The 25,661-nt window shown below is 51.5% G+C and overlaps 2 protein-coding genes across 3 annotated transcripts; one reads left to right on the top strand and one right to left on the bottom strand.

The window, feature by feature from the left end:
- Positions 1-1,329: 1,329 nt before the first annotated feature.
- Positions 1,330-14,308, top strand: DEFB1 (defensin beta 1). The gene is made up of 3 exons (XM_054821792.1): positions 1,330-1,365; positions 13,711-13,822; positions 14,184-14,308. The coding sequence occupies exons 2-3, from the start codon at positions 13,750-13,752 to the stop codon at positions 14,306-14,308; spliced, it is 198 nt and encodes a 65-aa protein (XP_054677767.1). The 5' UTR covers positions 1,330-1,365; positions 13,711-13,749.
- XKR5 (XK related 5) lies at positions 4,045-11,142 on the bottom strand. 2 transcript variants are annotated; one of them, XM_054821790.1, is made up of 7 exons: positions 10,804-11,141; positions 10,038-10,221; positions 9,754-9,935; positions 8,846-9,055; positions 8,550-8,719; positions 7,919-8,030; positions 4,045-6,572 (listed from the first exon to the last, which is right to left on the bottom strand). In XM_054821790.1, exons 1-7 carry the CDS (start codon positions 10,859-10,861, stop codon positions 5,482-5,484), a joined length of 2,007 nt encoding a protein of 668 aa, XP_054677765.1. In that variant the 5' UTR covers positions 10,862-11,141; the 3' UTR covers positions 4,045-5,481. The 2 variants fall into 2 exon arrangements, with proteins under 2 accessions (XP_054677765.1, XP_054677763.1); XM_054821788.1 differs by having other exon boundaries at positions 4,066-6,572; positions 8,550-9,055; positions 10,804-11,142.
- Positions 14,309-25,661: the final 11,353 nt, after the last annotated feature.

Below are 25,661 nucleotides of genomic sequence, written 5' to 3'. Positions count from 1 at the left end.
CCCCGCCATGACCGCACTCCTCACCCACCCGTGACCCAGCACCCACCTCCCCATGCGCACCCTGACACCCACCTGCCTCTGCACACCCCCTCACCCCCCCCCCCAAGCCCACAGCCCCAGCACTGAACCCCACATCTCCCTTCTCCCCATTAACCAGGGAAGGCCAGAGGCGTGGGGCACCCTCCCCATCCCACCCCCCTCCCAAACCCACATCCCGGCTGGGGCCAGGGTGTAGCAGCCACCAGACGCTTTGCAGCGTGGATGGACCCATGATTCAGCCGAGTCTCCGGGGCAGAGCAGTGGCAGGTTCACTGTTATTTATTGAAGCCATTTCCTAAAAAAGCCCCCCAAATCTCCCCAAGGATCCTGAAGGACATTAAGGGTAACGGGCAGGGCCCTTTGGTGGCTTTCCTTAGAAAAAGCAAGGTACAAACAGGGCTTTTGTTTTAAAGATCTCCTTTCAAACAAAACAAGCGCTGGATCCTTTAGCTTGCGGGATCTGGCCCGGCTCCTCCAGCATCCCTGGACCCCCACGGGTCCCTCGCAGCTGCAGATCCCATCCCGTGGCCGTTGGGGAGGATTCACGGGGGTGAGGAAACGCTGCTCCAACGCGTTCGAGGGAACTGAGCCGTCTCAAACCTGGTGTTGAGAGCACAAAGCGTTTTCCTCCAGCCAAATCCAGCACAGGAAGCACAGTCCCCGAGTTCTCATTAAGCAGTTGTTCATATTAGGCAAGTCCTGATTAGCCGTGTTTACCCTCCGCAACCCCCCCTCCCGTGTTACTGTTTAGCCTTAGAGCGATGGGCACGGAGATGCAGCCTGGGCCAAGCCATTTACAGGAATATTAAAGACACCAGAAAGGGATTTGAGACAAATCAAAACTGTTTAATAAGGGGCAAAAAAATTATACAAAGTTTCAGCTTAGAAAAAACAAGCAAATAACAACCCCAGGGCAAATACTTATATTTTCTGTAATGTCCAAGTCTTGTGTTCCAATATTTTTGGAAGTGAAAAGATGTTTTTCCAGGTAATTTTTTCCTGTGTTAGTTCAGGGGGGGTTTACATCATCTCGGAGCTGGAGAGAATGTTTTTCACCATGTATTGAGCAAAAACGACTCTGAAACCTGGTGCCCACGGGCAGAGATCAGAAATCGGGCTGCGGAGGGAGGTGGAAAATGGTGCTGCTGGAAGGCAAGATCCCAGCAGGGCTGGGGCAGGGCTGCTGCCAACCCTCGTGCCTTGTCGGTACCTTTCCAACCCACTTTATTTTATTTCAGCTTGAAAGAGGGACAAGAGTGACCCACTAAAACCAGCAAGCCGAGGGGATGGTGCCAGCGGGCTGCACAGCCACGTCCCCAAGCCCAGGTGCTCGCCCAGGTATTGTTTAATTTATTAGGGACGTAGCCTCCGTTCCTGCATGTTCGCTCCTTTTTCCAGATCACCGGTGAGCGGCACAGCCAGTTCTCCTCGGGAGCCCGCAGGTCACTCCCTGCATTGTCAAAATTCACTGTTGAGTCCTGCTCTCTGCTCCCTTGCTGCCCTTTCACAGCTCCTCATGGGTGGCACTGAGCTCTCCTGGGCTGGGGCATGATCCTCTACCTCTCTGAAGTGCTGGAGAAGGTTTCCTTAAAAAACATAACAAACAAAAAAAGTGTCATAGGAGGCAAATGAGCAGAAATCTTCCATTCCAGGGTAGGCGAGAGCACAGGATGATCTGGCCAAGTGTGGTGGGATGGAAACATCCCCCACTCCAGACCTTCTGCGAGTGGCTGAAGCCCAAATATTTGTGATGAGCATCCCCCAAGGCTGGGCAGATCCTAAGGTCTAGCTCAGGATAACATATCTCATCTGAAAAGACCTTCACAGGAAATGCTGAAGAAGTGGCAGAGGGTCTGGTTGGGTGTCCTCAAGCATCTGGGACACAAGGGAGGAAACATCAGCTGGTTCCCCTGAGCAGTTGGTTCATCCTCCCTCTGCCATGCTTTTCCCATCTGCAGTTTCTCATGCAGCTTCTCACCCTGGGTTTGGGCTGGTCCCAGGACCACATTGCTCCATGGAGAGCAAGGACCTCAGCTTTGTGGGACCTCTGCTCCCTGTGGGCTGATGTGAAGATAGACCAGAGCAGGGAGCGGCCATGTCACCCGCCCAGGCACATGTGCACTGCTCCATGGGTACATCGCCGAATATCAGGGCTCAGCATCGCTCCATGGGTACGCCGCTGAATATCAGGACTCAGCATCGTGGTGGTGACAGCTGGAGCCAGTTTTACCAAACCAGCAGGTTCCCATGCTGCGTCCAACGCAGTCGGTGGCAGCTCCCCTTACACACGCGCCTTTGGACCTGAAGTCACCATGGGATATTTGCAGATGGATATCACCCTTCCCAGCCCTGAATACTACCTTGGCGAGACCCTGGCGGGGGCTTCCAAACTTTCCCCATGCCCTGGTGATGCCTGGGGCTGTGGAAGGAGCCTCCCGCCACCTGGTCACATTCCTCCAGGCGCTTGTTGTGCACCGTATCGGCCATCTCCAGTATCCCAGAGCCTCCCATTTCGCTCCCACTGGCTCCCATCTGCGATGCCACAGCAGCATCAGTCCTGCACATCCCCCTGCTCCCATAACCTGGGCACCGGATGGGCACGCAACGTCTGCAACAAGGTGTCTGCTTTTGTGGCCTTGAGCAGCATCTCCCTCTGGTGGCTAAGGAACAAGGAGCTATGGGGGGAGTGACTTCTTGGGTCTGGCAGCCTTGGGAAAAATCTGGATATGCACCAGGTCGTTGGGGTTCCCCCCACCCCGCAGAGGTGGGAAGAGTGGGGAGGGGTATCTGGAGCTGTGATTTGCAGCTGGACAGTCCTCCTGCTCCAAGCAGGGCTTTAGACTAAACTAAACATGTACCCAGCACGCGGGACTTGGACTCTGGGCGTAACATGGCTCTCACGCAGGCTGGAAGTCTTCAGGGACAGATAATTGTATTGGGTTTGCATGGCCAGGTTTGGGAAGCAGGGGGGCAACAGGGGTGGCTTCTGCGAGAAGCTGCTAGAAGTTTCCCCCATGTCCAACAGAGCCAACGCCAGCCGGCTCCAAGATGGACCCACCACTGGCCAAGGCCAAGCGCATCAGCGACATTGGTAGCACCTCTGGGGTAACAGAGTTAAGAAGGGAAAAAAACCCAACTTAGCAGTTTTTTGCAGCCAGAGGGAGGAGTGAGAAGATGTAAGAAACTCTGCAGACACCCAGGTCAGTGCAGATGGAGGGGCAGGAGGTGCTCCAGGCGCCAGAGCAGAGATCCCCCTCCAGCCTATGGAGAAGACCATGGTGAAGCGGGCTGTCCCCCTCCAGCCCATGGAGGAAGGATGAGGGGGTGTAGAGATTCCACCTGCAGCCCATGGAGGACCCCATGCTGGAGCAGGTGGAGGCACCTGAAGGAGGATGTGGCCCATGGGAAGCCCACGCTGGAGCAAGCTCCTGGCAGGATCTGTGGACCCGTGGAGAGGGGAGCCCATGCCAGGGCAGGTTTGCTGGCAGGACTTGTGACCCCGTGGGGGACCCACGCTGGAGCAGTTTGCTCCTGAAGGGCTGCACCCGTGGGAGGGACCCACGCTGGAGCAGTTGGTGAAGAACTGCAGCCCGTGGGAAGGACTCACGTTGGAGAAGTTGGTGCAGGACTGTCTGCCGTGGGAGGGACCCCAGGCTGGAGCAGGGGCTGAGTGTGAGGAGTTGCAAGAGCAACGTGTGGAAGAGAAAGGAGGGGATGTGGAGCCCTGTGCTGGAGAAAGAGAAAACCCTGCTCAATTAAACAAACAGCTTGATTGGGAGTGGGTAGAACCGGAATGGGTAGAAAATCTAAGAAAACAGGAAAATGGAGTTGCAAAGGAGAGAGGAGGAGGCGAGGTCACATCCAGCCAGGAAGCTGCACAGCAGTTCGCTTGGAAAGCAGCAGGAGACCAAGGTCCAATATCCCCTACAGCAAGGTCCAGAGAGGACCTCTCCACGCTTATGTGCACCCCCAACATGAGACGCAGACACAGCAAAGGCCAGGTTGTTTTTTAAAGCATCATTTTATATTACCAAAGGTAGAAAAACAAACTAAATAAAAATTTCCATAAAGCCACGGCAGCTCTGCTGCCTTCTGTGTGATGCACACAGCGAGGAGGACTCTGGAAAAGCCGCTGCAACTGCTTCCTCCCTGCAGAGCGCAGCCCCAGCACGGCAGTGCTGGCTCCGAACGGAGACACGGAGCTTTCACCACGCTGGAAAGCTGCTTCACTCCAAAATCGGCACCAACTGGGTTTTCACTGCCCAGATCAGCTTGAAGAATCATCTGGCTGGGTCAATCCTGAGCAGCTAATGCTACATGGAAGCTTTTTTAAATAATTCATCGCATGCATGTCCTTCCTGCCGCCTTTCCAGTGTCATGGCAACACCAGAGACGTCCCCGCAGCAGGACAACGGCTGGGGGACATGGCCAGATGTGCACCAGCTGGCACCCACGAGCTCACTGGTGAACCAGCTGAGCAGACCTCAATCAATATGTCAAGCCACGTCCGGGGCACAAACCTGTGTCCAGCCAGCCTGGCTGGGAGCAGGAGCTATTTCTGAGGCCACCGTATTGAGGTTTTTAGTTCTCGATACAAATAAATCCTGCCTGAAATGGGGATTTTATGGTGGAAGGGGTACGCAGATCTGTTTTGAGATTTGGCTTGAGGCAAAATTTGGGAGGGAGCATCCAGGCAGATCTGGATTATCTGCAGCTGGTTGGAAGGGGGCAAGGAAGAGGCTGGGCAGAAAAGGCCACTGGAGGAAGCGGGACAGTAGGCAAGCAAGCAGGACATGCTTTTGGCTACAGTTCAAGGTCCCAAGGTTGTGGTTTGCCATACGAAGAGGGTCTGGGCTCCTATATGGCCCCACCAAATGGAGTTGGTAAAGCTCTAAAGATGAACCTGGTGGAGGAAAAACAAGTCAAGCACCACTGAGCCTTACTTTAGGGCTTATTCTGCTCAGAAGGAAGGGCATCGGAGAGTAAACATCATTATTTTTCTGGTTTAGGCACTTATTTGTCTGCTTTGGCCATCATTGCAGCCCCTGGAGACAGCAGCCAGATCTCCATGCTGTGACAGGCCAGCAGCTCGTATAGGCACTCGTTAAAGGATACGCTTCAAAGACATCGTCAGAAATATATCAAAGGCAGTGTGCTCCAGCTGCCTAGCAGGACTGTTACATAAATAAGTTCAATAAATACCTAAACTTGGACTTTTAAGGCTTTCCAAGACCTCTGAAGCTCTCCAAAACTGTAAACAGAAGATGCACCAGGAAGGAAGGAGATGTCCTAGCGATGCAGGACCACATCTGCCTGGTGGCAGGGGCACCATGGGGACAGTCTGTATGGCCAGCATTAACATCCCATCACCTCCTGCTGTATCATACCAACGAGGCAGTTGCCCCAGTGCTGACCCAAGGTGATGGTGCAGCAATTTCAGGGTCACTCCAGCAACCCAGACAGGTCTGTCCCCTCTCCCAGCTCCCCCAGTCCTCGCTGTGGGCATCTAGGGTCAGCCTTGGGAGTGGAGGTGAAGCACGGTGGCCTCAGCTTGCTCCTCATGACAGTCCCTTGTGTGTCACAAGGATGGGTGTCCTGAAGGTGATGCCACCCCACGAGGGCACCCTCCAGCCCTACGGGTTCCGAGTCCTCTTTGGGGGGACCCACCACCCCACAGCCACCTGTGCCACCAAGGGAAGAGCTGCTCCGCAGATGCTTGTGGGCACAAGCACCCAGGATTGGGCTGATGCTCGCCGTCCCAATGGATAAATCCCATCCTCCTCCTCCTTCCCCCAGGCAGCCTGGAGGAGGCTGGCCCTCACCATCCCTTTCCACCAGGGCCACGGACGTAGCTGTGGTTGTCGCCATGCCGGGAGAGGTGATGCCTCCTGCGCTCACGCTGAAATACACAGAGGAGCCCTTGGCTGCATCTGGGGAGAAACTGCTGGGAAAGGATATGGCTGGGTGAAAATCAGGCTCCTGCCCTGCTCCGTCCTCCCATCCTGTTCTCACAGCGCCGGTGCTGGGTTTGCTGCCTCCTCCGTTCCCCGCCGCCTGCAATTTCTCATCAGTCAGACCAGATTCAGCACCCCGAGGACCAACTTCCCTCGTGGGGAGGGAAAGGTTTGCTCCAGGCTCAACCCCAGCGGGTTTCCCCATCACCCATCCTCCAGGGTAAACTTCTCCCATGCCACCATCTCCAAAAGCAGCGTTGATCGCGGACATATCTCCTGTCTTCAAGGCCAGCTTTACCAGCAGCCAGTGGTGATGGTTTGTCCAGCCATCTTCCAAACACCCTCCGAACTGCGGGAGCGGTGAGCTGTTCCCGTTTTTTGGATCTGCCGTGGTCCCTTCCCCAGCCAAGGACTCTCCATCTCCTGAAATCCCCAAGCTCTGCCCAGCTTGGGAGCTGTCTCCATCAACCTCATCATCACCGGTAGCTGCAGCACTGCAGGTTGTCTCCAGGAAGCCCTGCCAGATCTCTGTGGATTTGGGATGGAGCAGGCTGTAATAAACCACCAAAGCTGCGGCACCTGAAAAAGAGCAGAAAAGCATCAAGGGACAAGTCCCAGCAGCGTTTCGGTGAGGTGTAGAGGAGAAACCAGACCTCGCTGCCACCTCCAGGTCAACAGGCCCTTTGCAGAGATGCTGCTGGGCATCAGGTGTCTTTCAAGGATTTTTAGGGATGCAAGAATCCCACTCGAGCAGCTTTCGGGAAAGGGAGTGCTGAGCACACTCTCAAGACCGATTTAATCTGGATTGATTTGCAGACTGATCGGTGCACAACGAGCAGCCGCTGAGCACCAGCAGACAGGGCACAGGGCAGGGAGGAGGTGTGTGATGCAGGAATCCTTCCCACCTCACAGCACCCCTGTCCTCTAGCCATTAAATGGAAAAAAAAAAACAAACCAAAAACCTAGCGGGTTTCTAAGACAGCTTCCTACATCTACCCTATACTCGTTTAAGGCCAGAGGACTTGCTCCTTTTCCAGCCCAAATGTGCCCCTTCTTGAACACGGCGTGGTCTGGGGAGATGCACAAAGCCCAGCACGCGGGTGTTAGAGCTTCCCTCTGCCTCCGTCCCGCTGGGAAAACACGAGCCTGGTGGGGACCTCACCCAGCAAACAGCAACTCCCATCCTTGCCCAGTGCCAGTTTTGCAAATAGAGGTGCCCGTGGGTTGTTTGCATCGTACGACCTCTCCCCTCCTTCAGCTGAGTTGTGCATTAAAGCTTTAGGGAATTAAATGTGCCAGCTGGCCATAGCTGCTGCCTGCTTTACGGGCAAGGTATGGAGTAAGGTGGGGTATGGGCGAGGCACGCAGTACCTTCTCACATACCAAAAAATCCTCCCTATGAACACCAAAAGCTTTTCCATTTATAGAAGCAGTGCTAGTCTTTGACAGAAAACAGGCTGGGACCGTAGTTGTGCACGGTCCCACCCCAGCGTATTCCCAGCACATACCCAGTGATGGCTGATCCATCACGAGCCACCTTCAGATATCATCAGTATATGCTCAAATGAAAACGTTTCCTTGCAGTGATCCCCTGCGTTCTACGGCTGCCTGCACTGATGACCAAGCACCAAGATCGCAGAAAGCACAAACAGATGTGCTTCAAAATTGCATATATTGTATTTGGCAGCGGTACCCGAGCCGTTGGGTGACAGCTCGATCATTTCTGCAAGCCTCCCTCTTCAGGGATGGGCTTTTAAGAAGTGATGAAGAAACAAAACTCAGGGTGGATTTAGGTATTATCAAATACGTTCGAATGCTGAAGCTGGAAGAAATAAAGCAAATAGTCTGATGGAACTAAAATAATTCATGATGCTTATTTACTCTTGAAACACGCAATCCAGGCTCCAAAAACCAGCAGATCTCACCTATTACAGACCCTGACATGATGGCCCCGGTCATGCACAGGCTGCTCCTCAGCTCTGCCTGCAGGAACCGGGTGGCCAGCAGCAGGAGGAGGGTGTTTTCCATCACCATTATCTGCAGAGCAGGGGGAAAAGAGTTGTCACTTTTATGCTTCCGATGGCTTTAGACGTGCTTCTGATGACAGAAAACACCCAGTTTCTAGATTGTGCTGATTTATTTTGCACCTAACTTATCACTTAAAACATAAGGGTGGCTGAACTGAACTTCCTGCAAGGTCTCGACCTTTATTTACCATGAAAAATAACGCTGGCAGAGCAGCACAGCTCTGGTGTTATTAAGACATTGTATGGCTGTTGCTAAGAAAAAAGTGCAGAAGGTGCATCCACCTTGGTGACCACGTCAGGACATGGGAAATCACAGAATCACAGAATGGTTTGGGTTGGATGCGACCTCAAAGATCACCTCGTTCCAACCCCCCTGCCATGGGCAGGGACACCCTCCACTAGACCACGTTGCCCAAATGCTGGATTTTTATCAAGTGGTGATGCGAGAGATGAGAAAGGAGAGTCTGGAGCTATTGCTTCTCCCCAGCAACTGCATCCGTGTGGAATACTGAACATCCTGGCTACTTACGATATAAAACACGGCCACCCTGTACTTGGAGGGACCGGGCCGGACATTAATGTAGCAGAAGATGTACACAGCTCCCACCAGGCAATTGAACAGCCTCCAGCGGCAGGGCTGGGCCACGATGTCCGTCTGCTGGGCCACCAGCCAGAAGGACATGAACAGCCAGTGGACACCTGCCAGGGGAAAGGACCAAAAGGGCAAAGCCATTCCTGGGGGAGGCTGCAAAGCGCTCCAGTACCAGCAGCATCTCTGTGGCTGACAGCAGGATGGGACATGGAGAAGATGATCACAGGTCTTACCTGCCACAGCAAAAACCCAGAAGGAGTACAGCCTGGCAAAGAACACCAGGGCCAGGACCCTGGTCCCCAGCATCCCCGTCCTCCAGAGCAGCAGGCAGAGGATGGCCACGGCTGGCGGGCAGAGGTGTCCGGGTTTCAGCAGGCAGGTGAAGTGGCTGTAGGAGACCAAAGCCCAGGCGAGGGAGAGCAGGGACAGCCCTGCGCTGACACCTGCACGGGGACAGGGGCAGTCAGGTGCTCTGAAGGGTGCCCAACTGCATTGTAGGACCATATCTCAATGCTAAGGAGCTGTTGGTAGCACAGCACACTGATACAAGCCAGATACCCTGCTGTCCTGCCAACTGGACTATTTCAACCAGTTCCTGCTCAATCTGGTCTCCTTTGCATGCTCGGCATCTCCCTGCTTAAATCCTCTGACCGCTCTCTCCCACGGGCAGAGCTGTGCAGAGGTAGGGCAAGGTCCATCTCTGGTCACTGTGATCAGACCAGAGACTGACACTGACTTGAGCGTGACCTCGTGCATGCTGTGACTCCACACCCCAAGTTCTCTGCACACCTGAAAGTTCACCAAAAAACCCTCAAAGCAGCCCCCAAACCCTAAATGCTCAGCATTGCACTGGACCATCAACAGAAGCACACGTTGGTCAAGGCACTGTCTTGCCATGGAGGTCCCCTGTACAGACTGTACCAGCCAGGAGAAGCCATGGGTAGCTCAGAGACTCCTCAGAGCAGATCCTGAAGCCACATTTGTCCCTGCTGCTTTGCACTGGGACTTCCCAGCCCCTTTGCAGCATGCTCCTCCATCCAGAGCCTGCTCTGTGCCCGGCCAGGTGGGCACACACGTCCCCCACCCAAATGCACCCACCCCTCTGCAACTCATATCCTCCTCCTGGGAACTCCCCGCTCACCGGGGACAAAGCCCGCTGGGTCGACTGCCACGACGACGTAGGCCTGCAGCAGGAGGTGAGGCAGGGTCTGCAGCAGGGCTTCCAGGAGCCGCAGCACACACACATCCCCATGCTGCACCAGCACCTCCCCAGCACAGGCGCTGCAGCCCGCCTTTGCCGTCATTCGAAAAACATCCCAGTACCTGCAAGAGTCACCGTGACGGGATGTCCACCCTGGTTTTAGCAGGTTTGGGACTGTGCCCGGGTTGGGGGAGGCTGGAAGGACCATGGGGAGCATCTCTCACCGCTTCCAGAGGCCCAGCTGCAGGAGATGGAGCATCAGGAGCCAGCAGCCAGGCGGGCGGCCGTCCACCCTGAACCAGAGGATGCTGAGGAGCTGAGCCACGTAGCCGGGCACCACGCAGGCGATGGTCAGCCCGAACCAGCCCAGCTGCCCGCTGACAAGGTAGTGGATGATGGCACAGAGCCCTGGAGAACGACAGAGAGGCACCGCTGAGGGATGCCACAGCCGTGCACACCCAGCAACTGAAAGGTGCTACACACAACCCGCCCCAAATTCATGTCCCGGCCACTGAAGGAGTTCAAAGCTCTTGTCCCTGTCTTATCTCTGGCTGCCGGCTCCTGGTGGCTTGTCAGCTGTGGGGCTGACCGAGGGGCCCACCCCAAAGAAGGGCTCTGATAAAAAACCCAAGGGCTCATGCTCCAAATAAATAAATAAATAAATAAATAAATAAACGAATAAATAAATATTTTTTTTTTCCCCCCAAGTTAAAAAAGTGAAAATGGCTAGGGTCTGCACGGATGCACAAAGCCCGTGCCCGGGGCGCTGCCGTCCGTGAGTCCCGGGAGCAGAACCGCGCAAGAACCGCGCACCTTCCCCTCCGCGGGGGCGCAGGGACGGCCGCCCCCCCCCCCCCCCCCGGGGGCCGGGGGTGACCCAGGACAGCGGGGTGGCTGCAGGAAGGGGGGGACGGGGAGCTGCCCCCCTCCGCGCGTGCGCACCCCCGCGCACCCCCCCCCCCCCCCCGCACATCCTGTGCGCTCACTTACGCGCTCCGCGCTCCGCCGCCAGCAGCGCCAGGCAAAGCCCCGGGAAAGCCCCGCGCATCCTGCGCGCCCCTTCCGCGGCGGCTGCAATGTCCCGCAGGAGGAGGCGGAGGAGGAGGAGGGGGAGGAGGAGGAAGGAGCCGCCGCGCCGCTCTCTCCCCGCCCGGCCCGGCTCCACCGGGCACCTCCCCAAGTGCCTCCCGCCGCCGCGCTTCTCTCCCGCCGGGCAATGTTACGTCACGTTGCTTGCGTCACGCGGGCTCCTCGGGGTCTTGCGGGCCGCATAGGGCGGTGGATGCAGCAGCCTGAGACCCCTGGGGTTATTGTGCATTTGCACAAGCCCGTCCCAACATCCCCCGAATTGTTGTCTACTTGCACAAGCCCACCGTGACGTCCCCCAGTTTCTTGTGCGCTTGCACAAGTCCACCCTGACGTCCCTGGGTTCTTGCGCACTTACACAAACCCACCCCGATGTCCCCCCGGGTTGTTGTGCACTTGCACAAACACGTCCAGATGTCCGCTCGTGCGATGGCACAAGTGATGTGCATCCACCGCGGGGATGAGCACTAGGTGGCAGCCGGGGCGTGATGTGCACGGAGCCATGAATTAATTCAGTTGGTTTTTTTACCCCCACCCGAGAGATGAAACCTTTGTGAAATGAGATCCCAACCGTTGGTGCCTGCAGGTGCCCTTGTGTGTGCAGAGACGTGTCCTATCCGCTTTTTTTTCCGCATCGCCAGCCCTGCAGGCTCCGTTCCCTGAGAAGTGCATGTTTTTTTAAGAAAATAAATCCTCAGCAAGTTGCTACAGGAAAGGCCACGGAGGGCTTTTAATTAGGTCCAAATATCACCTAAGGTTTTGTCATTGCTTTTGCATAATCATGCCAAAAGTTCCCAAAGCTTTGGACATCAGCTGGGCTGTCAGGATGTACGTGTGTTTGGGGGCTTTCATGCATTTACTGTCGTTTTTTGAAATTTTAGCGAATTTCTTTGCAACCTTGGGAACAAAGCCTGGATTCTGCTGCTTAACAGGAGCACCATTTCTCATCCATTCAGCTTAGTCCCGGAGCGGGGACTTTTTGAAATACGTTGCCAGGGTTCTGTATAGGTCCCCAGTACATTATGCCTGTCCCTGCCACGCTCTGTAATGACCTTCTTCAATATTTGCATGTGAGCGATGAACTAAATATCCTGTCTGTGCTCAGGGCTGTGGATGTGCTGCTGGCCGGGAGGCCACACTGCTCAGAGATGTCCTTGCCTGATCGTTTCTCCTCGAGAGAGCATCACCAGGGTCTCCGCTCACTCCCCAGCGTTGGTTTTTACCAAGCATGTAAGAACTTTGCATCTTTGCAGCCTCAACTCCAGTGCTTGGATTTGGTGGCCAGTGAGTTAAAAAAGTCACGGGTGGAAGGGATAGCCTACTTTTCCTCTTGTCCTACTGCCATGTCCTTATTCAGCAAAGTGTTTCATTAACTAACAATGTCGAGCTGTTGGGCCCAGCTCCAGAGAAGCGTTTTAATAAAGTTAGGGGTGTAAATAGGGCTCTGGAGCCAAGTGAAGCTCAGTCTTGGTTGTCTCCAAGCCTTGTCCTCCACGGTTTGTAGTGTAACAAATACTACAGCTGCCAAATGGCCCATTCCTAGAAAACCCAACCTTTTGCACGCAAAGTACAATTAAGCCTCTAACGAACACCAAAGCCTCTTCCAAAGCTGAGGCTGGGCTGTTGAAGAACTGCCTTTGCTTGCAAATCCAGCAGTGAGGAAATTGCAAGTGTTTGTGCAGGTGCAACCTGGCGTGACCCTTCTTGTCACCCACAGAAGACATGTGAACCTCATCGTCTCTACCCCCTGCCCGCTATCGTCATCATTCCCGGGAAGGAGCCACCCCAAGGCACCTCAACTGTCTTTGCTCAGTCCCAAAGTGATAGGTGACAAAATCGGTCTCTGCTCCTGCCCAAAGGCTTTGTTCCAAGCCAGGAATAAATTCCCATGCCACACGAGATATGCCATTACCACCCCGAAACAATGCCAAGCAGAGAAGGAGAAAGCCAGAAAGCCTTCCAGAAGATATTCCCAGAGCTAACCACCCTCCCCAGTTTCACTGCCAACTCCCAGTTGCTCGGGCTGCCATCCAGCCACTGGTTTGGCTGTGCTTTCCTCTGCTGGATTTCAGTGCCCAGGAGCCTCTCTTGCTAAAAAAACCCTCAGGTCTCCAACGAAGCTACATCCAGAGGATGGTGAAGTCACGTCTCCATATTTTATTTAGCGAGCTTAGCAAATGAAGGTCCTCCAGCTCCTCCATGCAAAGCTGTTTCTCCAACCTGATTTTTTGCCAGTCTCTGCTGCACCTTCTCATATTTTAACCCTCTCTTGAAGTGGGAGTTCAAGTAGATACAGAGACCTGTTAGCTGTGCTGCTGGAGCTGCGCACAGAGACATATCACATCTTGGTGGGGCTGATTCTGGATTCAGTCTCTATGTGGCTTTGGGTGATCTTTTTTTTTTTTTTTGTCTAAAATGGGAATAAATATTCCTCACTGTGCAGAATCAGGATTTCTGGAGGCAAAGACGTATCTCATCAAGATTTGAGCGTGCAAATACCCTGAAGCGAACTGGGCCTTGTGCATGTGGTCATTGCTCCAGCTAAATGGTTGCTGAAATATCTGCCTGTCTGCTCTTCGTGGAGGAGATGGTGCTTTGGATCAGGACGTGGGAGCCAGCAGGTGTCGGTGGTAAGAGGATAATTCCTTTCGGGGTGGGGACATGCCGTGGTATCTATCCACACAATAATTCATAATTAGAGGTTACAATGTGCATCCTTTAAATGTTTTGGATCCAAATACAATTGCTAAATCCCTGCAGATCGCATTCGTCAAAGCCTTATAAACACAGGTTAATTCCTTCCTCTTGCAGTGTCTCTTGGTCTCAGCAGCTTTGTGGTGAAGCTCCACAATGTCAACCAAAGCCACGAAGATACTCTTCCTGCTTCTTCTTCTTCTCCCTGTGGTGTCCCAGGCTGCTGCAGGTAAGTGTAAATACAACCAACGGGCATTTTTGGGTTTTGGGAAACAGGGAGCAATTCTGTAAATGAGGAATGAACTTGTGATACGTGCGCAGCTGATGTGATACTTGGCATTGAACCTGCCTGCCCAGCACTGAGTAGTCAAACTCTGGTTTGCCATTTCAGCGCCCAGGTGAGAGAGCATCACAGTTTACAGAACTTGGGAATGCTTTCAGACATCGCAGCAAGACTCAACAGCACGTTGACGATCTCCTGAGATGCCACTGCTATGTGCAGATCGAGCTGCGGCAAACACGGGGACAGGCTTTCTTCATGTGTGCAAATCCGAAGAAAGATACTTACCAGCTCTTTTTCTCAATTACAGTGTCAGACACTGTGACGTGTCGGAAGACCAAGGGCGAGTGTTCGTTCCTGCTGTGTCCCTTGTTTAAGCGAGCCACCGGTACCTGCTACAATGGACTGGCAAAGTGCTGCAGGCCATTATGGTGACCCTCTGGAGCCCATGCAGTGGCTGGTAGCATCAGTGGCAGCAGTAGCGTAGTTTTGTCCTTCTTTACATGGGTACGTGTTGGTTTTGGTGCTGTCTTTCCTCAGAGCTGGTGGAAGTTACTTTTTCATGTAGCCGTGTGTCTACTCTTCACTCGTGTATCCACAGCTGGGAAATCACTGTGGCACCTCCTCGTCCACTGGACCCTGTCCCTCTGCTGTCACCAAGGCAGGGTTGAACTGGTAGAGGCAGGGGCCAGACTCTTCTCAACGGTGCCCAGTGACAGGACAAGGGGCAACGGGCACAAACTGGAACACGGGAAATTCCATCTGAACATGAGGAAAAACTTCTTCACTCTGATGGTGACCGAGCACTGGAACAGGCTGCCCAGAGAGGTTGTGGAGTCTCCTTCTCTGGAGATAATCAAACCCGCCTGGACATGATCCTGTGCAACCTGCTGTATCTAAGTGATCCTGCTTTAGCAGGGGGTTGGACTAGATGATCTCCAGAGCTCCCTTCCAACCCCTACCAGTCTGGGATTCTGTGAATCTGTGAATCTATGGTAGCCTGAAACTGGGCAGCTCCTCTCCGGGCCAAGGGTAGTTTATGGAATCACGCAGATTTCCCCCTCATGTTGGGGAGAGTGTGATGCGTCCCATCTGATGCTGAGATACTACAGCAGACCTCACCCATCCCATATGCTCTCCTGGAGCCACCCATGGAGCACTGATGGCCTCAGTTGCCACCCTGGTGTCCCAAGGGGAGAGCACAAGGCTAATTTCCAACCACTGAAGAAGTTTAGTTGGGAAGGGGCTCCCTGTTACGGCCCTGCTGCTTCACCTGGGTCGAGCCCATGGAGGGCTGGTGCTAGGCAAGGCTCAGGTCTGACAGTGCAGCCGCTTGGGACCCTCTTCCAGCTCTTGGACTTCTGCATTGCCCTTTCCACTCACCACATGCCAAAGGGATACACGGCAGGGACATCACTGCTTTCTCTCTCCACGTCTCTCCCACCTTGTCCCTGCCTGTGATTTCTCTCTCTGCCTTCATCCTCATGAGCCAGGTCTTGCCTGGTGAGGTCCCAGCTCCTCTGGCCAGACCTTCTCTCTCTCCTGCAGCACTTGGTTGCTGCTGCAAATGTAATATTTAGAAATATCTTGGTTAATGTCTGTTAACGTGCCCACCTTCTCCATACACGATGGCTGTCTTTCCTGAACAGATAAGTAAATGTGAAATTTAACCCTCACTTTCCCATCTTCCCTGTAGGACCCCTTTTCTCTTCCATAAGACTATTTATTTCCCATATCCCCTTATAATTATCTCAAAAAAAGGTCTTTTATCTTTCCCATTCTGTATCCTCAGAAGATGCTGTACTGGCTCGGGCATCTGTCCAGCTTCTCAGAGGACATCTGGCTGATTCAGACCCTGTTCTGGAGGGAAGGTCTGGTCAACTCTCATTGGACCTCTGTCATGATACAGCAAGGGCTGGAAACTGAAGTCTTCAGGGATGTTCTGCTGCTCTCTTGGAGGGTCTCCAAATATATCGGCCTTCCAGTATTGAAGCGTTCCATGCTCTTTTTCTCTCCTCTAACACATATTTGCTGTGTCCAAAGAGACTCCAAACTATTTGAGTTGTGTAAATACCTAATAAAGCATGAGTAATAACAGTGCGCTTTAAAGAGTTAATTGGTAAGGAGTGTTTTGATTCCCCCGGTTCCTGAGGTGCAGGGCCTGGGTCCTGTGGATCTTATATCCAGCCACACCTCATCAGCAGGCATCTCCAAAACCAGGGAAAGGTTTTCTAGGTCATCTCCTACCCGAGTCCAAGTCAAGAGGAGATTTGATTAACTCCACAGTCAGGGAGCTCAGATTTGTTCAGCCCAGGGGAGGTGGCTTAAAATAAAAAAATCTCATCAGACATCTGTGCTGCTTTTGGTGTAGCAGCTTCTCCAGGCACAGCTAGTCCTGCAAATGCACCGCAGCTGACATTATTGTACAGCACGTTGCCACCGCCAAAGAAAAAAATCATTCATAATAATCAAGCTCTCCAAGTCCAAAGGTGCTATTCGAACCTTAATCACTCTTTCCATCTAGCGATTTGAAAGTCCTTTGTACTCGTGAACTGAGGGTTACACAACTCGTAGGAGGTAGCCAAGCATACAGAAGGTACCTGCTGTTGTAATTAAGCCACGCTCTTCCACCCAGGAATAATTTTAACCCTTTTCATTCAGGAATAAGAAATAATGATAGCAAAAAGATGATAATTGGTGGTATGCCAAAAAGTGGCAGTAACTCTTTCACGGGGCTGGCTTTCAGGAATAGTAAGTGAGACTCCTCAGTGGCTGTGTAATTATTGCAGTTAGGAAATCAAGTGCATTACAGAGTATGCGAGAATTGCTACTCACGTTGAACTGGTGAAGAAACTGGGGCATGGAACGGGCAAGTGTCAGCAAGGTCATTGCTTCCTGGTCACCCGCAGCCAGGAGGAGGAGAAAGATCTTGGGTGTTGCTCTGACGTCCTAAATTGTTTATCCTCTTTGAAAATAAATGCAGGCATCATTAACACAGTAGCATGCAAAATCATTCTTAATTGTGACCAGCAGCTGGGGATAATTGATCCTTGGTGTAAAGCATGATTGCTGGCCACCGCATCCCAGAAACCTGAATAGCCATGTCATGGCTATTGCGGAGCAGGCATGGAAACATCTCTTCTTCACAGAACTCAGGAAGATTCACTCCATGGGAAAGATGGATAATGTAAGAGTCAGGGCTATGCTGAGCTGGAAATGCCTTCATCATTTGAAGGGGGTTCACTGCCTGAGGCTCAGAGAAGCCCAACAAGATTGGGGAGCTGGACAGCCCATGCTTTACTCATCCAGTGGGCAGGAACAATGAGGAGCATCAAAACCACTTGCATAACTGTGTGCCCCGATTAGCACTGCACTTGTGGATTGGAGAGGAGGTAGCGAAGGCAAAGGGAGTCTTGCCTTGCCTACAGATGGTACCTCATGGACCCAGCTGGGCCTCATGTGTTGAGCCACCTGTGTGCACCTGTTTCAACCCGTGTTTTGCTACTCACCCTAGCTGCAAATATTTCTCAACACCTTAAAGCAGGGTTTAAGCAATAGTCCCTCCCTTGTGGACCTAGATAGCGGGTCACATCTTTTGCAGATCATTCCCATGCTTGAGGTGATGCAGCAGAGCAGTTGTGAGAGGTGATTGTGGGTGATGCTAGGAGATGCAGAGATCACGTTTTTATTGCAGTAAAAGGGTGATTCTTAGAACAACTAGTCCTGGCACCCACAAGAAGAGTTGCCTTCCTGGATTTGGTCGTGAGTGTTGAAAAGGGCCTAATCCAAACGTTGTTTGTGAGAGAGCTGCTCTGTAAAAGTGACCACAGTTCAATTAGGCTTAACTGTGTTGTGGGACCGAATACATTCAATGTGTGAACATTTAATCTCAAAAAAGCAAAAATGAGGAAAGAAAAGCACCAAAGGCAGCAGTCCATAGGAGCAAGAAGCCTGCGGGCGGCCTGAAAGATGTTAAAAAAGCTGTGCTAGAAACCTCAGTAAAATATTTGCTTTGACTGGAAAAGAAAACAAAGAGCTCTAAGAAAACGCCTGCAGGGCATGAAGGGCAATGAAGGGAGGCTCTCCAAGGGAAGAGCTCAGTGGTGAACAAACAGCCGAGAGAGGAGAATGGCAACTCCCATGAAACGTGGCAGGCCAGATTCAGGTAGGAAAGAGGGCTAAAAAGGAAAGTGAAAATGCCTGTGAAACAGCCACCTGAACCGACAGTAGAAATGTCAGTAAATGCATGGAAAGCAGGAAGCCATTGGGGGGAGTCCTTGATGAGAAAGGTGTAGGAAGGCACTTAGGTGTCCTATGCTGTACATCTTCTGTCCATGACGGAATAGTAAAGGCTGTAATAAAAATAAAATTGCTGAGCATGGGCAGTGAATTTCTGCATGTTGCTGGCACAGGAGGCTATGGGGGTAGAAAACACCAGCGGGCCCGGTGTGGTGGGTTGACCCTGGCTGGGGGCCAGGTGCCCACCAGAGCCGCTCTGTCACTCCCCTCCTTCACTGGGCAGGGGAGAAAAGGCATAACGAAATGCTTGTAGGTTGAGATAAGGACGGGGAGAGATCACTCACTAATTATTGTCACGAGCAAAACAGACCAAACTTAGAGAGGGAATTCATCTAATTTATTGCTAGGCAAAACAGAGTAGAGGAATGAGAAAATAAAATCAACTCTTAAAACACCTCCCCCCACCCCTCCCATCTTCCCGGGCTCAACTTCACTCCCGGCTTCAACCTCCTCCCCCCTCAGCGGCACAGGGGGACGGGGAATGGGGGTTGGGGTCAGTTCAGCACACGGTGTCTCTGTCACTCCTTCCTCCTCCGGGGGAGGACTCCTCACACTCCTCCCCTGCTCCAGTGTGGGTCTCTCCCACGGGTGCAGCCCTTCAGGAGCAAACTGCTCCAGCGTGGGTCCCCCACGGGGTCACAAGTCCTGCCAGCAAACCTGCTCCAGTGTGGGCTCCTCTCTCCATGGGTCCACAGGTCCGGCCAGGAGCTTGCTCCAGCGTGGGCTTCCCACGGGGTCACAGCCTCCTTCAGGTGCCTCCACGTGCTCCGGCGTGGGGTCCTCCATGGGCTGCAGGTGGAATCTCTACACCCCCTCATCCTTCCTCCATGGGCTGCAGGGGGACAGCCTGCTTCACCATGGCCTTCACCACGGGCTGCAGGGGGATCTCTGCTCCGGCGCCTGGAGCTCCTCCTCCCCCTCCTTCTGCACTGACCTTGGTGTCTGCAGAGTTTCTTACATCTTCTCACTCCTCTCTCCGGCTGAAAAAGCTCTCTCTAACTGTTTTTTTCCCTTCTTAAATATGTTATCACAGAGGCGCTGATTGGCTTGGCCTTGGCCAGGGGTGGGTCCATCTTGGAGCCGGCTGGCATTGGCTCTGTTGGACATGGGGGAAGCTTCTAGCAGCTTCTCACAGAAGCCACTCTTGTAGCCCCCCCCGCGACCAAAACCTTGCCACGCAAACCCAACACACCCAGAAAGGGTTAGGCAAATTCACAGACAGCAGATCCTTAGGTGCATATTGAAAGGACGGGCAAGGGTGTCCCCTGCAACATCCCTGCTTTTGCAGTTATGGATGCTGGGCCAAAATGGGAGGACTTGCCCACAGATAGTGCCCAGGCTCACATGCTCTCTCAAACAGCAGGGAAGGCATGGAAAGAGAAGGCAAAGAGAAAGAAAGAGAAGGCATGGAAAGGGATTGCAAAGAAGGAGAAACAGCATCCAGAGACAGGCAAGGGAGGGTGAGTAGTGTCTGGAGTCAGGCCAGTTAGCTCCCTAGCAGAGACATGACCATCAAGTAGCAAATCTGTGCTCAAAGAGCAATTAAATTGAGTAACAACAACTGGCGCTGCTCGTGTTAACCATGAAGCCTACCTGAACTGAGCAGTTTAAAGATAGCTTCAGGTTTAGGATTTTCTTCCACGCCACAGGGACCAAAGGTTGTGAATGAGGGGCATGCCTTTGCAAGACACCTGCTTTGTGGACATCTGAGCGGACAACTGCTGGGTAAATCCCACCAGACCCCACTATGTACCATTTCCCTGAGGGATCCCATCACACAGCATCAGCTTCCAAAGGAGCTGTACAGAATGACCATGCAGGAGCACAGCAGCCTGTGTAGCTGTTTTCATCGTGCTGGAGAGTAGCTACCACCAAGTCTCAGCCGGCAAGCACAGGATACATGGCACAGAAACCTTGAGCGAGCTGCTGTGGCCAACCTTGTTGCACAAATGGAGGTGGCCCAAGGCAGTTTGCATGTCGCTCAGCACATTTCCCGAAGCAATGCTGCAATATTTTGAAAGCGATACCTCGGTTCCTCATAGGAGGATGGTAATGGAGAGGATTCATTGGACCTCCTCGATGTTCCCCAAAGCCACGGGGATTGTCTGATTGGCCACCAGAAGGCTGTGAAGAACGAGCATCCTTCACCACCCTCCAGAAACAGCATAAAGCCAAGCTCTGCTCCTTCATCTTAATGCATCTGGGTGGCTGACACTGATCCAAGGACTGTTCCAACCTAGAGCCTCCTCTTACCTGGTAACGACTGAAATCTTCTCATTATTCAGCCTCTCTTAAAAGTTCTGTCCTTCTTAAACAGGCTGCAGACTTTATATCTGTCATGTATAGCTGCATTTCACTGTTATTGCCTTAACCGTGCAGTGACTCCAGTCTATCAAGAGTTCTAGAGATTTCAAATATCGATAAGGGAGAAGAGTTTTTGTTGGCTGTTGGAAGACAGCTGAGAGGAAAGGCAAACACTCAGAAATTAATCCTGGAAATCATGTAATTCTTGAGGTGAAGGAAAAGCAACAGCCTCTAAGCAAGAACAGGGAGAAGCTGGATTTTAACTTAACTGTGAAGGCACTTTTTCTGCTTTTTTTCTTTTTTTAATTAGAAAAGCTTGAGAACATGCATCATGTTGTTTTGTATACATATAGCAAAAATTGTCTTATTTTTCTTTCTGAATTAACAGCTTTAACATCCATAAGGCAAATCAAATTTATTGCAATATATTGCAAAGTATCAAGCAATCTAGGATAAATACCTGGTTAATTAATACATTAATTAAAAGGGGATTTAAAACTGTGTTTTTCTGCACAGCAGTTTCTTCCTGTGCCATGAACCTGTGTATGCTCCGGGGAACCCTTAGGACAACAGACATTATTATAAAGAAAGTGTGTCATACCTCTGCTAGATAACGCTTGGTCTTGAAGAGCATTTCTGTATGGCACTTCTCAGCCCACTATGATTGTGGAGGGACAACTCTCTTATTAATGTCTTGGTGTCATTTCTCTGTAGCGACGGGAGTTCCCAGTCCACCTTCTGCCATGAAAATCCTTTCCTTTCTCTTTGCTCTCCTCCTGGTGATATTGCACGGCACTGCAGGTAAGGTGTAAATGAAGACGAGGGGCTATATAGAAACTGGTGTGTTACAAAGGTCTCCTGTCCCCTTAGGGAAGTGGCCAAGCTGCTTCCTGCAAATAAACTTCACACATATCATCAAGACTTGTTGGCAGATTACAGATGATACGTGAAATTAGCAGGCAAACACTTCAACCAGAGATTCAGTGCCTTTGCTACTCCTCCAGAAATCCAGTCTGAGTTGAAAGCACTAGGGGCAACCCCAAAATTACCATTCAGCACCGGCATTTTCCCCATTAACGCTTACAGACTCTCGTACTTAATCACTTTGTCTCTGGCTCACCCTACAACAAACCACTTACAGTCAAATATTCTTTAGCCACACAGAAAAAAAAAAAAAAGTAATCTGGTCCCATGCTCTCTAAATATCCTTTGCTTCAGGACCTTGTACCTGGGGTGGGGAGGCAGAAGATCATGAGCTAAGATTGAAATGCTTACTGGTAGCTTCTGCTCGGTGGAGAAACCTGTGCAACCATAAGTGGTGGTATTAGGCTGTGCCTGTCGTGGGGACGCAAGGGGGTCTGGAACCCAAAACCCACCTTATTGTCCGGAAAAAGGGACTGTGTTTAAACACCATCCCTGAAAATGGCACAATTAGTGCAGGGCACTGTGTGCACAAACAAGTGCCAGCGGAGGTTTGATTTCTGTGGGAAAAGGATGGAAAGTTCCCTCTAAGGTATAAGGATGGGAAAAGACTGTGATGAGTTGCAGAAGACCAAGACCATGGGAGAAGTGTCATATATATTTGCCTGATCTTATTCTTACCTGGGCTTCTACTTATGGCTGTTGTCATAGATAGGACACTGGGCAAAATGTTCCTTTGGTCTGGACCAGAATGGGTGTTTCATGTCCTTATTTAACATACAGATACACACAGTGGACTTTTGGGCTGTTTTCAGTAAGACCTATCTTCTGGGTATGGTAAAGCAAGAAATTTATCTAGAAGAAAGTGTTTCTGAGAGCTGAAACTGCTTACAGTCATCTCCGCAGTGTCCCACAGACAGATAGTTTGGGACCAGAAGTTGTTTACTGAGCTTTCCCAGCACTCCTTTATCGCTGCCTGGGATTTTCTGGGTACTGCTGTGTGTGCATGCACCACAAAACTCATGTGCTGCAAATCTAACACACCGGGAATGCACTGAATCTACCGTACATGTGTAATATTAATGGTCTGTTTGCTGAAACAAGCTCCCTGCTTTCTGGATATTCTGGACTTAGTGTGTTTGAATGGATGAGCTATGAAACTGGAATTAATTGGTTCATGAGAAGTCAATCAGGTGCATCCACAATGCATCGGCCTGCCAGGCTACATCTCTATTAATCAACCAAATAGGGCCAGGCAACACGCTGCCTAATTGGTCGTCTGCTCCCTAGGGTAATTTTGACCCCCAACAACTAGCACTTTCACCTGTTCTGGGAACAGCGAGGCAGTTTGAACGTGGATTTCCTATTTTAATGGGGAAGAAAATTTAGCCATGTAGATATGAGCAATGCTTGGCCTCAGACCCAGAGGGCAATGCGTGGTGTGCTGTGTTTACTAGCATGGCAGTGGTCGTTCTGCATGCATTGTTGAGTTTATCTATGTACGGGGGGAATTTATATGGACTGCGAGATGCCAGGACCTGTTTGAGACATGGGTTAAATTTATAGGGAGGGAAATAGGCCAAATCTATGGAAATCCAGATGCACAGAAATCCCCATCTTTCTGCCCCTAGAAGTGGCAGCTTCCCAGCTGAGCTGGTGCACGTCTCCTTAATTGTGACCTACAAGACTGATATGTGTCCACTTGCTGTTTTCTATCAGATCTCTGGTGTCCATCTCTGAAATCTGAGTTCCTAACAGAGTCCGGGGCTTGCAGACACAGTTTGTACATCTGAGGAATGGATTAGAGCATTTGCTTGATTGTTCTGCCCATAGACCTCCTCCTCTGAGGGTTGCACTAGGACTGTCATGACTTTGGGCACGGCGTGGCATGGTGTCAGCACACAGGAATTTAGCAAAATGTAAAACCCTGACAGAAACAACTGTCTCCTGCCTTTTTTTTTTTTGTTTTTCTCTTTTCTTTCTATGGTACAGGCTTTGCAAGACCTCCAAGACCTTTCATACGATGTGGATATCGTGGGACTTTCTGCGTCCCCGGGTTATGCCCTCGTGGCAATGCTTATCTGGGGGTGTGTCGTTTCGGGCATTCTTGCTGTAAATGGTAAGTTTAGGATTGGACATGAGCAAAGATGACTTTCCAAATTTTCAGCTAAGTCCTGTGTAGCAGGATTTTCCCCATCAACATAAGCCTGAAAACCCTCTTTTTCTTTTTTTTTTTTTTCCCTTTGTGTAGGTTGTAGTGTGGCTAATTGCATAGGATCTCCAGGGATCTGGGGATAATTGCTTCTCACATCGCTGGATTCAGGGAACCATTGTACCACTCATCCAGGATTTGTCATTCTTCTTTCAATAAATGCAAGATCTGGGGAGGTTGTATGGCTGCTGTGTGTGATGTTCTTTTCTCTAGAAGTGTTGCTTGCCTTTAGAAATTTGAGCAAGAATTTTGAAATCAGGTTAAACCTACCAGGAATATGTAAGTTTAGCAAACTATTTTCCCCCCTTGGGTTGCTGATCGAATGAGTGCTGGCATGTTCTCCACCCATGCCTGCCGGGAATCCTCTGCCGTACCACAGCTGGGGTCAGTCACTGTTTCCGTAGGGAGCACAAAGGTCTTCAGTGTGATGCTTCATAGCACCTCTGCTCTGAAAACTTTGGGTTCCCACCTCCTGGTCCAGAGCTTTCAGACCTGGGAACAGCATCCTGTTGCATTACACGGACTAAGAAGGACACACTGAGCAGAACAAGAGGAGGCAGGTGACCCTGTTTTAAAATTTGAAGCCTGATTTTACCTTTGGTTATTTTATTTGCTATAAATTTGGAGTACGTCTGCAAAATTCATATCAGCTGCACTAGCAAATCAGGAGATGGGAGTTAGACCTACAACATTGCTTGAGACAATTAGACAACATGTACGAAAGGCCAATACCCCTGCTACTTTAATCACTCCTCTTACTCCTTTTGCAAGAGTTTTCTCCTGTCCTGCCCTGAACTCTGATAGAAAACTCAGAAGATGCAGGTTGCTCAGTGAGCTCCTTTCTCTGCAGCTGCTCTTGCATGGTCGGGAGCATCCTTGTGCAGACAGATCAGCCTTCAGACTAGCATTTGGTGGCTGTGGCCAGTAAATAACTTTCTGCCCTGAGACTAGCTGGCATGGCAGAGGTCATGTACATACAGACAACCTCAGCCTCCAAAGCAAGGCAACCTCAGCCTGTTCACGACCGTCCTGTGCTCACGCTGTCCCCTGATTCCTGCCCAGATATTGCCAGGGACCAAGCCCAGGCCAACAAGCACTGTGCCAGAATAACCCTGGGGCTTAAGCACAGGCCAAGGACTTTTCTGAAACATCAATCTGGATGTAGCCACCCTTCCCCACAAACGGAGGGAATTTAATAGAGAATGTGGCCAGGTTGGGCTAGCTGCTCCTAGGGCATATTTTTGGGGGTAAGGGGAATACATGTATCGCTGAAATACAGGGGGAACTGACCTCAGGTCTCCCATGGCTCATGTGAAGGGCAGCACTCATGGATGCTCAGCAAAGGTAGGAGCACTAATGGTTGGCTTTTAAACCAACCCAAGTGCCTACATGCAAAGGACTGACTCGAAGCCCTGAGCTTGCCATTTGTGGCAAAGCATCTGGCCTCCCTTCTGCAAATGACTCTGCCACCATCGAAACCACATCCTTGTGAAGGGCAGGAAACTGGGCCAACGGCCACCTCGCAGGGATTTCCCTGGATGGACACCTGAGGAAGTTGCCAAGTGGAAGCAAACCAGCAATTTACAGTTTATGTCCTAAGAAGTTTTGCACAATCCATAGTTGGTGTTTCTTTCACACACCGGAATGGCACAAGATGTTTTGCTCAAGGACCGAGAACTTTGCAGAGAGAGTTCAGCCCTTGTTATTTTAGACTCAGCTGCGGAGACGATCCAGTGTCTGTAGCCAGCATCATGCAGAATACTGTATCATCACGCTTTTAGCTCACCGCCACAAATAGCTACCCTTGCATTTACTGCTGGGGAATGGCTTCAAGAGCCAGCTTAGAGTGAAACGCAGGCTGAAACCTCACCCCCTCGGATCCATGCTGCACATCACCTCCCTGCTTCTTACCCCAATTCCATCTCCCCAGAACTCTGTGCGTGTTTGAATTCATCTCACAGCTCTTCCCAGGAGGTAGAGATGCTGCTGAGGATCGAATAGAAAATACCAGACAGATAGCACCAGAACTGGTGGAGTGGGACTGTCCACACC

The sequence above is a fragment of the Grus americana genome, chromosome 3 (genome assembly GCF_028858705.1).
Source record: "Grus americana isolate bGruAme1 chromosome 3, bGruAme1.mat, whole genome shotgun sequence".
Taxonomy (NCBI): domain Eukaryota; kingdom Metazoa; phylum Chordata; class Aves; order Gruiformes; family Gruidae; genus Grus; species Grus americana.
The sequence above is the reverse complement of the archived record's forward strand: the minus strand, read 5'-3'. Positions and strand labels throughout refer to the sequence as shown.

Bases quoted from the DNA above. Each gene is read 5' to 3' on its own strand.
- XKR5 (XM_054821788.1), bottom strand. From the start codon at position 10,861: ATGCGCGGGGCTTTCCCGGGGCTTTGCCTGGCGCTGCTGGCGGCGGAG. The intron at 10,222-10,803 runs GTAAGTGAGCGC...GTCGTTCTCCAG, and splicing joins GGCGGCGGAGCGCGGAGCGC to GGCTCTGTGCCATCATCCAC. The intron at 8,031-8,549 runs GTAAGTAGCCAG...CCTGCTCTGCAG, and splicing joins GGGTGGCCGTGTTTTATATC to ATAATGGTGATGGAAAACAC.
- DEFB1 (XM_054821792.1), top strand. From the start codon at position 13,750: ATGTCAACCAAAGCCACGAAGATACTCTTCCTGCTTCTTCTTCTTCTC. The intron at 13,823-14,183 runs GTAAGTGTAAAT...TCTCAATTACAG, and splicing joins GGTGTCCCAGGCTGCTGCAG to TGTCAGACACTGTGACGTGT.